The sequence below is a fragment of the Microcaecilia unicolor genome, chromosome 2, assembly GCF_901765095.1.
Source record: "Microcaecilia unicolor chromosome 2, aMicUni1.1, whole genome shotgun sequence".
NCBI classification, from domain to species: Eukaryota; Metazoa; Chordata; class Amphibia; order Gymnophiona; family Siphonopidae; genus Microcaecilia; species Microcaecilia unicolor.
This window is the reverse complement of record NC_044032.1, coordinates 90,393,761-90,409,661: the sequence shown is the minus strand read 5'-3', so window position 1 is coordinate 90,409,661 and position 15,901 is coordinate 90,393,761. Positions and strand designations below refer to the sequence as shown.

General features: G+C 44.4%; 1 protein-coding gene across 1 annotated transcript in view; it reads right to left on the bottom strand.

Annotated features, from left to right (window-relative positions):
- The window catches only part of ITGA1 (integrin subunit alpha 1), a 409,880-nt gene that overhangs the window by 33,152 nt on the left and 360,827 nt on the right, over positions 1-15,901 (bottom strand). Inside the window, 2 exon segments of the mRNA XM_030193116.1 lie at positions 2,919-3,008; positions 9,656-9,732. Of these exon segments, the coding sequence (XP_030048976.1) occupies positions 2,919-3,008; positions 9,656-9,732 (167 nt within the window).

Here is a 15,901-nt window from a genome sequence, read left to right as displayed (position 1 = left end):
CAAAGGTCCATCAAGCCCAGCATCCTGTCCATGACAGCAGCCAATCCAGGCCAAGGGCACCTGGCAAGCTTCCCAAACGTACAAACATTCTATACATGTTATTCCTGGAATTGTGGATTTTTCCCAAGTCCATTTAGTAGTGGTTTATGGACTTGTCCTTTAGGAAACCGTCTAACCCTTTTTTAAACTCTGTCAAGCTAACCGCCTTCACCACGTTCTCCGGCACTTGGTCAGGATAAAAAATGTCAGTCTTTAAAGCTCTGCCCCCTTTAGATGTAAAGTGAAGGTTTCCGTTGGGTCAATAATACTAAACTCATGCTCTTCCCAACTCCAACAAGTAAATCCCTGGTAGTGTCGTGGAGTGAATTCCCCCCTTTCCCTTCAGCTCAGTCTGGAGCATAGAGTACAAAAGCTAACTTCTAAGCTACTCCTCTTACCTCCTCCACCTCCCAAACAGACCAGGGCAAAATATAGTAATTTCAATATGGGCAAAATATAGACAAGTTCAATAAGTGGCTAACGAAGATTTTACATACATATAAGGATGGGGCAATAGATGGAAAAACAAAAGGCTCTATTGTAATGATAGACTACATCTTTCTGTGGAAACAATAAGGATCCTTGGGGAGAAATTTAGACAGTATGGGCCCAGTATTCAGTGCAAGCTAACTAGCCAAGAACGGCCACCGACCGGTTAACTCGCATTTGGAGGATAACAGGTCATTTTTCAGCAGCATTTAACCGGTTATTGCCAAAAATAAAGCCGGCAATGTTGAGGTGTTCCAGGGGCATAACCGGTTGAGTCCCGATATTTGGAACTTAACCAACCTGGCTTAGCGGCCAAATAAGGCCACATACAACGCAGGCCTATCTTTGCCTGCTAAGCCATAGCCGATTATGTCAAAATATTGACTTAACCAGTCATTCACTAGCCGGTGTTGAAAAACCCGGATATTCAATGCCGGTCTCTGGAATATCAGAGGGTATGTGTCTAGGCATTTAAATTAGGGACTGGAGGTGACAATAGGAAGCAGAAGCATTTAGGAAGTTATCCCCAGCAAAAGCATAGCAACGGAGGGGCAGATAAACTTAATTAAAAAAAAGAAAGAAACATACAAACATCTAAGCAACTCATTCATTAGCGATAAATAGAAACCAATGAGCACAAATTCTCATGGTCTGAGTAAAAACATTCAGGATTTGCAAGCCCTAATGTCTGAAGCAGATTTAGATATTGTTGCTATCACAGAGACATTGTTCAATGACTCCCATGAAAGGGACACAATTATAGCAGGCAATAATCTTTATAGGAGGGATAGGTCAGACCAAAGGGGTGGAGAAGTGGCACTTTTTGTGAAAAACAATATTAAAGCAGCTGAAATGAAGGCCCCTGGGGAAAAGGATCTTTGGGCATGTCTCTAAACTTGCCAACTTCCCAATTGCCATTTATATCAAAATTCATAGAAAAGTTGGCCTTTGACCAACTCTCTGCGTATCTGGATGATCAGCATCTCCTCCACCCCCAGCAAACCAGGTTCCAAAGATCTCATAGTACTGAAATGGCACTTCTAGGGCTATCAACTACCATTTTGGAAAACCCAGACAAATCTAAACTCACTGTGCTTATCTCATTGGACCTTACTGCAGTGTTTAATCTCGTTGACTATGACCACCTTCTTGACAGATTAGCTTCAGTAGGTGTCCAACATGCAGCTCTGTCCTGCTTTGCTTTTTACCTTAAAAATAGATCCTTTATTGTTCGTTGGAAAGCTACCGATTCAGTTCCCTATGTCCTGTCATATGGTGTACCCCAAGGGTCAGTGCTTGCCCTTATTCTTTACAATGTCTTTACGACCCTGTTACTTACTCTCATTCACTCCCTGGATCTGATCTCTTTTCCTTATACAGATGAATTCAGATAGTGGCTATACTTTCTGATGATGTGACTACTGAAATCTATGCCCTAAACTCCAAACTAGAACAGGCTGCCGGTTGACCATATTCTCACAGACTGAAGTTGAATCAAGAGAAGTCTAGGGCATTAGTAATAGGGTGTTCAACCAGCTCAATTCCTACTATGTCTGACATACATATTCTTTTTGTACAATCTGCAAAAAGTTCTCGATGTCAAATTTGGCAATCTCATATCTTTTCAATACCATGTTACTATGGTAGTGAGATCCTGCTTCAATAAGCTGTGGATGATTTATCCAATCCGCCCATTTATTCACCTCTTCTGCTCTGAGAATTTGTATTCATTCTACGCTTGCATTGCCGCCTGTCACTCGCTTGGGAAGGAGTGCCAGAAACTGGACAGTCAAAATAAAACAAAATGCCCAGATGCCCGACAGTGCCCTGGAAAGGAGGGCAGGTCAGGGGAATCCTTATGCCTGGGGCAGCTATGATCTCCCTTGTAGCAGTGGTCTTCTGAGCACAACGGAGATCATAACTGCTACAGGCAATGTCTATGAGGGAGGACACTGTCTGTTCCATCCTCTCTCAGCCCAGATGGCCCCTGACTCACATCCGGTGAGTGTGGGGGAGGACCTTTAGATGCTTCCTGTTTCAGTGCCCAGAAGTCTAGCCCCAATACAGCAGCATCCAAAAGCCATGGGTGCCAACACTGCAGCACCTAAACATCGGTGTCCAAAAATCAGGCTGACCATTTGTATCTACTCAGCTTTTTATATTAACCACCGTATAACATGCATAAAACTCCAATTCACTCCTACTTTTCCACAGCACCAATTATTTAAATTTCACTTCTTCATTATGTTCATGAATTGAACTGGACCTGTCATTAATGATTTACGCCAGAACTGGAAATAACTATGTAGTAGGCAACTACTGCATGATGGCTTAATATATTTCACTTCTAACAACTTTGAACCTGAAAAGAAATAAGAAAACAGCAGTACCTTAGAAATAGTAATCCACTTTCATATCTTACTGGAATGGTGATGTTTTTTGTGTTGTCTGCCAAGGTTTCATATGGCTCCTCGCTGTCACTAGATAAAAGATAGCACATAAATCTATGTTAATTTTATAGATCTGCACATTGGGTTACTTATCAGAGTTGCACCAAAGAACAGTATTTGACAGGTGTCATAGAAAGGACAATTAGTCCAGAAAAGCTACTCAGTTTCCATTCCTTTGAAAGTTACTACTTATTTGATTGTACAACTATGCAACAGGGGCGTAGCCAAGCTCGACGGGGGGGGGGGGGGGGGGGGGCACATTTTGGCCCACCTCCCCATTCCGCCCTCCTGCCACCACTTCTGCCCCCCTGCCTGCCACCCCCCACCGCCGCTGGGAGGCATTTGTCCCACTCAGGTCTCACATTGTCTGGCACCCTGTCCTGTTTTCAGTGCCGTGCATGCTCATTTTAATGAAACCAAGCACGCGTGGGACAAACGCCTTAGCTGGCGGGGGTTGAGGACCCCCACCAGCCAAACCGGGGGCCCCGGAGCCAATCTGTGGGGCCCAGGCCCCCCATAGCTACACCACTGCTATGTATAAGCATTCCACACTATAGAAAATCTTGTCTCTCAGCACCAAAAGGGAAGAACGGAGAAAGGTTTCTGAAATTAAAACAATTTAAGTAGATGACACCTTATTTTTTATTGGACTAACTTAAGGTTTCTTTAACAAGCTTTCAGAATTATCCTTTATTTATTAGGTCACTGAAATAATACAGATAATACAGTTACACTTGCTGTCTATAGACTGTCTGCATATGTTACCACATCTCCGTGAAAGCGGGTGGTGGATAGACAGAAATGATGCCACAGTAACACTTTACAGTTCAAAGGCCCTTGTGACACCCCCAGCGAGGGTTGAGGGTGGGCCTGTGAAATAACACAGCTGGACAAAGCAATATAAATGAAAACAAGTGTTTATTTAATTGAATCCTGAGGCCTGTTATGTCGCAGGATCAGGAACAAAAGATAGAGCGCCTCTGTAGAAGTTCTGAAGAAAAGGACATTTCTGTGGGTAAGTAACATTATTTTGCTCTGGGCTTGGTAACTTCAAGACTGGGTTTGAAAGAGGAATTGTAGGTTATTGATAAACATAGTTAGAATTAAAAAACAAAAAAAGAGAAGCAAACTATGAATAGTCTGTCACATTCCCACCCTCTCCCCAGCTCCCACTCACCCCTAGTTCAACTCTTCATTTATAGTCAATTATTCTAATTAGGACAACAAGAGGAGAGTTTTCATTAGATTTTTAATTACATTTAATTAGCTTCTAAGAAGCAAACACTAAATAAATTACACAATATATCATATCTTAAGGCTCTTTATACTCATCTGATATCCCCAGTACCTTAAGAAGTTTTAACTAAACAACTCTATAATACTAAGATGCAGACAGCAATCCAGCTGTGAGAAGGGGTGCTATTCAGTCTTTTGCACTGAATGTCACATGTATGATTATATCCCAGCTGATGAGATAATATATGTGTGTGCTCGATGCAAAGAGCTCCTACCACTCAGAGAATGAGTCTGTTCTCTTGAGGCTCGAGTAGCAGACTTGGAGGAGCTGAGGGAGACAGACAGGTATATAGAGGAGGCCTACAGGGCCATTGTAGAGAAGATCCACCTCTAGTCTGGTGAAATTGGAAGTAATCCTGTAGCCAGGACTAGCCCACCAGGGGATGCAATATTTTCTCGCACTGAGGATGTATCTCCAGGAGCTTCTTCCCAAGAGGCAAGGGTTAGGATGGCTGTTGTAGTTGGTGATTCGATTATTAGGAATATAGATAGCTTGGTGCCTGGAGGATGTGATGATCACATGGTCACCTGCTTGCCTGGTGCGAAGGTGGCAGACCTCACACATCACCTAGATAGGATTTTGGATAGTGCTGGGGAATAGCCGACTGTCTTGGTACATATGGGTATCAATGACACAGGAAAATGTGGGAGGGAGGGTTCCAGAAGCCAAATTTATGCTCTTAAGTAGAAAGCTCAAATTCAGAACCTCTAGGGTAGCATTTTCAGAAATGCTCACAGTTCTCCACGCAGGGCACAAGAAACAGGTAGAGCTCCGGAGTTTCAATGCGTGGATAAGATGAAGGTGCATGGAGGAGGGTTTTAGATTTGTAAGGAACTGGGCAAGATTCTAGGGAAAGGGGAGCCTATTTCAGAATGATGGACTCCACCTTAACCAGGGTGGGACCAGGCTGCTGGCATCGGCATTTAAAAAGGATATAGAGCAACTTTTAAACTAGAAACTGGGGGGAAGGCTGGCAATTGCTTAAAAGCATATGGTTTGGAACAAGGTACCTTCAAAGATATCAGCAAAACAGGGAAGATACGAGGTTGTAATAGAGACCATAGTGGACCAGGCAACTAAATAAAAAGCAACCAGAAGATTGTAAATTATCACTGTCAACTGCTGAGCAAGATATAAATAAGAACAAAAACAGTTTGAAATGTCTAGATGCAAATGCCAGAAGGTTAAGAAATAAGATGGGAGAGTTAGAATATATTGCACTAAATGAAAAATTAGATATTATAGGCATCTCTGAGACCTGGTGGAAGGAGGAAAACCAGTGGGACACTGTCATACCAGGGTACAAATTATATCGTAATGATAGGGTGAATTGAATTGGTGGAGGGGTAGCATTGGATGTTAAGGAGGGCCATGAATCAAATAGACTAAAAATTCTGCAGCACACAAAACACATCTTGGAATCCCTATTGATTGAAGGGGAAAAGGAGTGTACTACCGTCCACCTGGCCAGGATGAACAGAGATGTAGAAATGTTATCAGAAATTAGGGAAGCTAACAAACTGGGCAACACAATAATAATGGGTGATTTCAATTACCCTGATACTGACTGGGTAAATGTAATGTCAGAGCATGCTAGGGAGGTACAATTCCTTGACAAAATCAAGGACTGCTTTATGGAGCAGCTGGTACAGGAGCCAAGAGGTGGAAAAATTCTGGACCTAGTCTTTACTGGAGCGCATGATCTAGTGCAGGAAACAATAGTGCTGGGGCCGCTTGATAACAGTGCTATCAACATGGTCAGATTTGACATAATCTCTGGAGTTAAGCACCCAAAGGAAATCCAATACGTTAGTACTTAACTTTCAAAAAAGGAGATTATGAAGAATGGTGACAAATAAACTTAAAGGAACAGCTGCAAAGGTCAAAAAGTTACATCAGGCGTGGATGTTGTTCAAAAATACCATCCTGGAAGTCCCTATGGCTGCAAGACCCATGTCCAACACCGGGAGTGGGCGTACATCGAGCAGATCTCAACTTGCCTCAACACCAACCACTGTGCAGGGCCCCTGGGACCACTCAGCATCAGATCTGACACCAAGGATGGGATTCGACATCGTTCTTATTGGCACCAAGAAGTGTTAAAAATAACATGAGCCAGCACTTGCTAGGAATGGCAGGCCAAGGAGAATTACCTCCTATCTGTGACCCCTACGCAATAATCCCGGTAATCAGAATAGATCTATACCCCCAGACCAATGCCATTTATCCTCCAATTAGCATTGGAGGCACACCACAGAGGAAGCGGAATGAGCTGCGGACCTCCAAAAAATCCTCCTCGACGCATGGTGCCAGGAGCACCAGGGCACTGAGGATTCCAGTTCCCAACAGGATGGGGGTTGCCATCAGGAAATGCACACAATCTCCAGTTGGCTGGCAGATTGCATTTCTTTCACTTACACCTAAGCTGGGCTGACTCTTGAGGGTCATGTCAAGGCTTATAATGTCAGAGCTAAGGCTGCGTCGGTAGCCCACTTGAGGTCAGTCTCTATAGAAGAAATTTGCAAGGCTGCAAGTGGCCTTCAGTCCACACATTCACATCTCACTATTGCATTGAGCAAGATACCCGATGCGATGGTCGGTTTAGACATTGCAGCATTTGTTTGGGGTCTAGAATCCAACTCCATCCTCCTAGGTCCACTTTGTTCTGTTCCAGGCGGCACTCTCATACAGTGTGTATATAGCAGTAGGTTGATTAGTCATTTGAACTCGCTGTTGCGAGTTCCCATTGTCCTACTACTATTTTCGGTGAGTCTGGCAGCTAGGGATTCCACATATGAGTATTAACATGTAGGATATCTGTAGGAAGTATTCTCAGAGGACAGCAGGCCATTAATTCTCACATCCCCTCCCACCTCCCCTTGGAGTTGTTTTCATATTGCTATTATACTGTACCACTAGTTCCATGCTCTCGTGGTGGGTGGGAAGGTACTCACACATGCACAGGGGGAATGCTAGTGTGTGGCTGTTAAAGATATATATGCTATTACAGTGTTCCACACTGGGCGACGTGGATGGCTTCAACTACATGTAAGAATTAATGGCCTGTTCGCCTCACAGAATACCTCCTACAGTATCTTTGTTTTATAGTTTCAAAAAAATAACTTGTATTCTAATCCACAACCATTAAAAACAGTCATCTTTTAAGTCAGAGACTTAGAAACACTTAAAGGCCCTTTTGCTAAGCTGTATTTAGGCATTAAGGCTCATCTAACGCAGCTTAAAATGGTATACCTTGGGACGCACTCAGGCGTCCTGCGGAATGTGCCAAATATACGTGCACTAACTTTACATTAAAAAATAGTTTGGATTTTTTGTTTGAAGGGGCATGTCTTGGGCCGGACAGTGGGCACTCCTGCTCTAATTAGCGCAGCTACATCACCGTGCACTAACCAGTTAGCGTAGGAATACTATATGAGCCCTTACCACTTTCAAACTGGGTGGCAGTAAGTGTACATGCACTAATCTATTTGAATGGCCAAGCACTAATGGCAACATTCAGTTGAGATGCAAGATGAAATGACAAACAAGATAAGTAACCTACTCTTTATTACAATTTATGCACACTTTGGAAGCACTGAAGGTGGGGAGTTAAATTATTATAATTGGACATTTTGCATTTTGTTATGGTTTACTGCAGTATTGTTTTTCTCACAGTAGAGTTTTTTTTTTTTGGACCAATGATTAAATAGTTGCAATTTTAAACAGGTGCCTTAACTGTTACACTTTTATTTATTTATTTTTTTAGATTGAGGTCTCTCTTTCCTCCACTGTGCTTGTGTTAGAAATTAAGATTTTTTTCTTTCTTTCCACCACTGTGCTTGTGTTACTAATTAAGATTTTTAAAAAAGTTTATTCATTGTTTTAGTCTTTCTGATTGAGAGAGAACATTTGCAGGGAACCTGACAATTTTTGCAACAGTGTATACTGGATTTTCTGATTTCAATTACCCCCCAATAATGACTGGATAAATGTCACATTAGGAAATGCGAGTGAAGTAAAGTTCCTAAATGAAAAGAAGACTGCTTCATGGAGTAGCTGGGTTCAGGAACAGACAAGAGGGGGAGCTGTTTCAGATCTAGACCTTAGTAGAATGCAGGACTTGGTGTGAGGGGTAACAGTGCCTTGTAGCATATTAATAAATGATCTGGAGATGGGAACGAGTGAGGTGATCAAATCTGCAGATGACACAAAACTATTCAAAGTTGTTAAGGGGTGAATTCATCAAGTGGAATTAAGGATTTAAGTTGCCTTAACTGTCCCTTAATGCGAGTTAAACAACCCTAATGTCGCTTGACTAAAAATATCAAGGTGATAATTAAGGAATGAGATATAAAATATGAAAATGCATGTTTTGCATCTTATTATTATGCAAATATCCTATTGTGACTTGTGGTAATACACCACAAGTTACGTTAGGACCCAAAACTCACATTAAAATAACCCAGCCTTTTTGCTGGGGTTATTTTACTATCCAGAAGCATCGGCCGCAAAGCCGTAGCCCAATGCTCCCAGGCCTGAAGATCTGGGCCCTTCCGGGATTCCATTACCCCTTTGACTTAAGCTGATCCCCCTCCCCCCACCCTCCAAGAGGCTACTTTTAAAAATCATTGGTGGGCCAGAGCGGTCTTCAGAGAGGAATGAGGCCCAATCGCTCTGGTCCAGTCCATGTGCCAGCTTCAAAATGGTATGACTACTACTAGGGATCATATTTCTATATAAGTAAATATTTCTTTATAGGGACATGACTCCTAGCGGTAGTTGCGCGAGAATACTGCTAGGGGTGTCAGTTTGAAGCCAGAACAAGGACTGGGCATTGCTCCTGCCTGAAGACCCCCTGGATCACCAATGATATTTAATGGTAGCCCCTATAGGAGGTAGGCAGACCTTGTGCAGGGGTGGGGGATTAAGTCTTGGGGACCTGGAAACCTGGGGAGACCCAGATGTTCAGGCCATGACTTTGCGGCCCGATGCTCACAGGCTGTGGGAATAACACTGATTGTGAGGTGGCTCACAAACAGCATTATTCTCTTGCCCCAAGATTCAGCAACGTGTGGTACCAGCATCCCGCAGGGTCCTGAATCCCACAGGACATCAAGGTGCAGTAAAGGGTGAACATTTAGGAGGGAATTCATTGAGGTGTGGTAAATCACATGTGAACCATGTGGGAGGGAGAGGATTAGCAGCAGGGGATCCAGTATGACAAGAAGCAACCCATTTTTATGGCTAATGAGATTTTCTGGTTAATGGATTTTCAGGTAAACAATGCTCAACTGTAATTCATTACTTTAGTATAGAAAAGGCATTTGCTGCAGCACAAAGTTTTGGCATCTCACATATAGTAGAATGTATAATCACTAACCTTGTTGTGTGCATGTGAATAGCAAGGTACTCTCGGAGATGAGAAGCATTAAACTGGAATGCTATGCTGAAGGAAATCTGGAGAGAAAAAAAATTTTTTTGTTTAAGTACGAGGAAGTATAGATGAGAAAGGAATTCTATAACTGAGTGCCTGCAGTAAAAATGCCACTATGCACACACACACGCACCCTAAGTGCTAGTCTGTAAGAGTGAGCATAAGTGGCTTACTGCATATAAGTGTACACATGTGTGAAGCATGGCTGGGATATGGGCATGTCTCCCATTTACACAAACAACTTACAGATTACTCTATGATGCGCGTAGTGCTTTCTGCACTTAAGCATGCCCATTTATGCCTGCCACAGACCTGGAGTAAATGGGTGTGCCTTCATATCAGCACACAGATGTGGGTTTAAACTAGCATTCTATAACAGAATTTGGATGTCGCCATTCTAGATTAACTGTGTCCCATGATGCCATGGAGCATCTACATCTAAGCACCCCTTAACAGAATTGCCCCCTTAGTTACCATAAACACAAATGAAAATTTGTCTCAGAATTTGTCTACAAATTGCCACATTTTTGACAAGAGAGTTATGAATTGCTGGATCTGTGATTTGTCTGCAACTCTGAGGTGCAGGAGACTAAAAATACGTCTTCTTTCCAGTGTGATCCCTGGTACTTAGTCACATTTCTGAGGTGAGAAGTTTGCATTCTGGGTTATGAAAAGAACACGGGTGTCACTACAGTGATGATGCCTAACAACATTATGACGAACGCTAAGGGATTTATTCATGGCGGTGGATACCCAATCAGTCCTGAGCCATGTGAAGGAACTGGAATTGCTCAGGCACTCTTCTTGCAGAAGCGGGATTATAGTGGGAAAACGGGGGGGGGGGGGGGGGGGGGGGGGAGTTTAAAAGAAAACAATTGTGTGTTATTTACAAATATCTCCAGAAGTGCTGTACATACTAGGCTTGACCCATCAAAAAGTTTGTTAGCCTATGGAAGATGAACATCAGAAAAGAATAGTAATTACCAGAAAAACACATATTTAGTAGATACTAAGATATGATATTCTACCTCACATAAAAAATATAATGAGTCCACCTATTATGTATTTATTTTTTTTTGCATTAGAAACCAATCAAATCATTTAAAAGGTTAAATTATGTCTTACCTGATAATTTTCTTTCTTTAGTCTGCCAGATTAGTCCAGACTAATGGGTAGTTGTGCTCATCCATAAGTGGATGGAGACAGAAACAGAAAGTAGTTCTATTTGATTCACCTTCTTAAGGCCCTGCACACAGCTGTAGAATGCTCAGTATACTGTATAGCCAAGCCATGGTGCTCCACTACGAACAATCGGGCAACTGAAGAAAGGAGTGTGAAAGTCCATCTTCGCCAGCATATGAATTCCAACAGCATGCAAATCCACAAATTACTTCCAGATATTTCACCCAAGTCAGGAGTGGCACCAATCAGACTGTATGAGGCTGAATCAGATAGGCATGTTCTCCACTGACAGACATATTTTACCAAGTCGGGAGGTACGTCTTTAGATACAACACGACTGAAGGAAACAAGCAAACTCTCTCCTGACAGATATTCCACTGAGTCAGGAGACACATCCACTGCACATATGTGACTGGAGAAAGAAGGTACACTCTCTACTGAAGGTCAGCTGGAGCATTGTCAGGAAGCATCCACTGAGGTCCTTACTGAAAAAGTAGGCCTTCATTCGACAAACATGTCACTACTCCACAGAACGATGAGTTATCCCAGAAACAGAGCATGAGAAACAAAGACATCCAAGAAAGGAAATCTATCTGAAAAAAATGAGACAAACAGGTGGGGTTCTAGACTCATCTGGTAGAACTAAAGTAAAGAAAATGATCAGGTAAGACATAATTTAACCTTCCTTTATGTCCTTGCCAGACCAGTCCAGACTAATGGAATGTAACAAAGCAGTTCCCTACATACAGTGGAACCATCTCCATAGATAAAACTGGAATAACCGTAGAAACACAGCCCGGAAGGAGACGTTTCTGTCCTCGATGCTAGACTGGGGACCCCAGAAATAAGAAAACTGGACCCCCCCAAAAGCCGCAAACTGCTGCTACAATCATGATAAATGAACCTCCACCTAACATCTACCAGCAACCTAGCTCGACAGACACCATCAAATGAGTACAGAGTCATGTGATGGCCGATAATGCAAAGACAAATGTGGTATGAGATAGCCCAACCAGAAAATAATATAAGCCAGCACCTGCTAGGAATGGCATGCCAAGGGGAATTACCCCCATCTGTGCCCCTGTGTAATAATCCTGACCACCAGAATTGATCTATAACCCAGACCAATGCAATTTATCCTTCAATTAGCATTGGAGGCGCACCATAGAAGAAACGGAATGAGTCGTGGACCTCCAAAAAATCCTGCCCACTTGACAGCCAGGCCACATAGGACAGGCCCATAGCCGAACTGCCATCAAGAAATAACATCCAGCCTGAACCCCTTTGCCTTTTCTTTTTTTTAATCAAAAAGGCAAAAGAAACAAAAGAGCAGTTACTCAGCAAGGGGAGAGCATGGCAAGCCCCAAACCAAACAAAGTTGGTCTGCACAGCACAGCAACTCAGCCAATAGACTGACATGAAGGAGCTCTAGCTACAGAAGTGGCAGAGGAGTCAAGCCAGGAATTTGGAAAATCAGAGGAAGTACACCCCCTGAGAAAATAAGGGCAACCTCGAGAACTGGTAGATTGTGGCTAAAACTGAACTCTTGGGTTGAAAACACTTGTAGCATAGCAAAGGCCACCACCAGAAAGGAATGTCTAGATGAAAGCCCAAGCATGCATATTGCCAGATAAGAGCACTGGACCAGACCTGAACAGGACAGACAGAGGTGTCCAAGCCAACCCACAGGAAAAGGAGACAGAGCCCCACAGAGACTAATTAGCATGGACTACCTCAGAGATAAAGCCAGACAGACCTCCGCCAACTTGAATCAGGCTGGCTCGAGTAAACAAGAAATAAAACAGGCTGCCTTAGATCAGAAAATCCAACTTCAAGCCCCAAAGGAACAGGCCCACGCAGGCTAGATGAAGACCACTGCACTAGGTTCCAAATAGCCCTCCTGTGGAAGCGCAGACATAAGCAACCCTCCACTGATCTGAAAGAGAAAGTGAGAGAGAGCAGAAACAGCCGTAAGGCTGATGACTCCCCATAGTCCATACTATAACAGATACCCGTCACACTGACAAGTAATCGGCCTGGGGAGCTCCAAACTTGTAGGATTTTGTCATTGTGAGAAGATGAAGCAGTCATGAACTAGAAGTATGTTGGCGGACCACCACTCCAAAGAAAGGAGACATCTGGGCAAGGGAGAGCAGATGGTGCCCACCATCCAAATGGACCTTTGAGGTCGGTAATCCAGCCAACACATGAAACTCTTGAGAGCGGAGTGGGGACTACTGCAGCTGCAACAGATCAGACACCTGTGCAGCCCAAAGAGAGAGAGCTCTGACCTGCTGACCCCTAGGAGACATGGGGCATCTGCAGAGCCAGAGCATGCAACTCTGAAGGCAATGAGAGAGCCGCAATCCACAAACAGAGGTACCTGCAGCTATAAAATACCGGAGGCGTCTGTCCATAGCAAAAAGGAGCCTGCTGCAGCCACGGAATACAGGAGACCACTGCAGCTGTGACATAGCGGAGATGTCTGCAATTCAGAAGCGAGGCAGCTTCCGCAGGTACAAAACCCTGGCGTTTCTGCCATGGAAAAATGAGGTGGCTGCTGCAGATGCGAAACCCCAGAGTTGCCGCAATGCAAAAGCGAGGCTGCTGCCGCAGGTGCAAAACCCCGGAGTTGCCGCCATGCAAAAATGAGGAGACTGCTGTATATGAGAGATACTGGAGACGACTACAACCCAGAAGCAAGGAGGCTGCTGCATATGAGAGATACCGGAGAAGACTACAACCCAGAAGCGAATGGATTGCTGGAGATGTAAAATACAGCAGCTGTCCGCAACTCCACAAAGAAGGTATGAACCACAGGAGCTGTCTGCAACTCAACAGAGGAGACTACTATATTTGTGAACCACTGGAGCAGGCTACAACTCAAGAGCGAGACTACTGTACATGTGAACCACAGGAGCTGGCTGCAACTCAAGGAGAAGAGACTGCTGAAGTTGTGACCACAGGCGCTGTCTACAGCTCCAAAGAGGAGACCGCTGCAGATGTGAACCACAGCTCAAGGAAAGAAGACTGCTGAGGCTGTGGACTGCCATTGAGGTCTGCAACCCCAGAGGAGACTGTTATAGTTGTGAAATCCAGGAGGTGTCTGCAACTCCAAAGAGGAGTGTGCTGTAGGTGTGCAAAATAGAGAAGTCTGCCATGCAACTACTACTATTTAGCATTTTTATAGCGCTACAAGGCGTACGCAGCGCTGCACAAACATAGAAGAAAGACAGTCCCTGCTCAAAGAGCTTACAATCTAATAGACAAAAAAATAAAGTACGCAAATCAAATCAATTAATGTGTACAGAAAGGAGGAGAGTAGGGTAGGTGGAGGCGAGTGGTTACGAGTCAAAAGCAATGTTAAAGAGGTGGGCTTTCAGTCTAGATTTAAAGGTGGCCAAGGATGAGGCAAGACGTAGGGGCTCAGAAAGTTTATTCCAGGCGTAGGGTGCAGCAAGACAGAAGGCGCAAAGTCTGGAGTTGGCAGTAGTGGAGAAGGGAACAGATAAGAAGGATTTATCCATGGAGCGGAGTGCACGGGAAGGGGTGTAGGGAAGGACGAGTGTGGAGAGATACTGGGGAGCAGCAAAGTGAGTACATTTATAGGTTAGTAGAAGAAGTTTGAACAGGATGCAAAAACGGATAGGGAGCCAGTGAAGTGACTTGAGGAGAGGGGTAGTATGAGTAAAGCGACCCTGGTGGAAGACGAGACGGGCAGCAGACTATTACGTGCTATGGCTCCTAAACACAGGAGAGGTCTGCAACCCAAATGAGACAAGACCGCTGCAGCTCTGACAAACATGCGATGCCCAGCCATCAGATGAGACAGCTGTAGCTGCGAAATTCAGGAAATGCATCCCACACAGAAGAGAGGAGATTGCTGCAATTGGGAGCCGAATGGACCAGGGAACATGCCCCGCCCACATAACCCCACTAAAAGAAACAAGAGAGGCCATATGCTATACAATGAAGCACCTCGCAGGCAGGAAACCTCTGACCCCCGCAGTTACCTCAGCACCACCAAGCAAGAAAGAAAACAGAGTGTCAAAACCCTGAGGTGCAATGGCATACAGGAAAAATAAAAAAAATGAAACAGCAACCCTGGAGCAGCTGACTATACTCCCTCTGTACAGGCTGGCTAAGTTTGCACGGGACAGCCAACCACCGTGAAAATGGAGCACAGCAACTTACCTCTGTTTTTGTTTTGAAGAGAAATAGAGGCATGCAGGCCCTCCAGACTGCATGCAGTATCCAGTACTGCTGCACCTCCACAGTTTGACCCAAATTGAAAGAAGGGAGATAGATAAGCAGGGCAGGTACCTGGCACCACCGGGTTGACCCCAGTGCTGAGTAGGCATTGCATAATGAAAGGGAGCCTCTGTCATTGTGAGGAGTTTCCACTTAGTCACCTCCTAGGAATCCCCCAGGCCATGAGCTGACTGAGAAGCATCAGATGGAAGTTATGCGTACCATCCACCATCTGCTGAAGACAGAACATACTGAGCATTAGACAGCTGCACATGGAATTAAGAGGGCGAATCACATGGAACTACTTTCTGTTTCTGTCCCCATCTCCTCCGCCCTAGACACCCTTGCACCATCTGTTTCCCGTCCCACAAGACGCACTAATCCCCAGCCCTGGCTTAACCCTTGCACCCGTTACCTTCGCTCCTGTTCCCGATTGGGTGAATGCCTATGGAGGAAATCTCGCACCCATACTGACTTCATTCACTACAAATTCATGCTATCCTCCTTCCAGTCCTCCCTAATCCTCGCCAAACAGGACTACTACACTCATTTGACTAATTCCCTCAGCTCTAACCCTCGTCGTCTCTTCGCCACCCTCAACTCCCTCCTCAAAGTGCCCTCCACTCCCACCCCTCCCTCACTCTCTCCTCAATCACTAGCTGACTACTTCCACGACAAGGTCCAGAAGATCAACCTCGAATTCACCACTAAACCTTCTCCTCCTCTTCATCCTATCACCTACTCCCTAAACCAATCAAC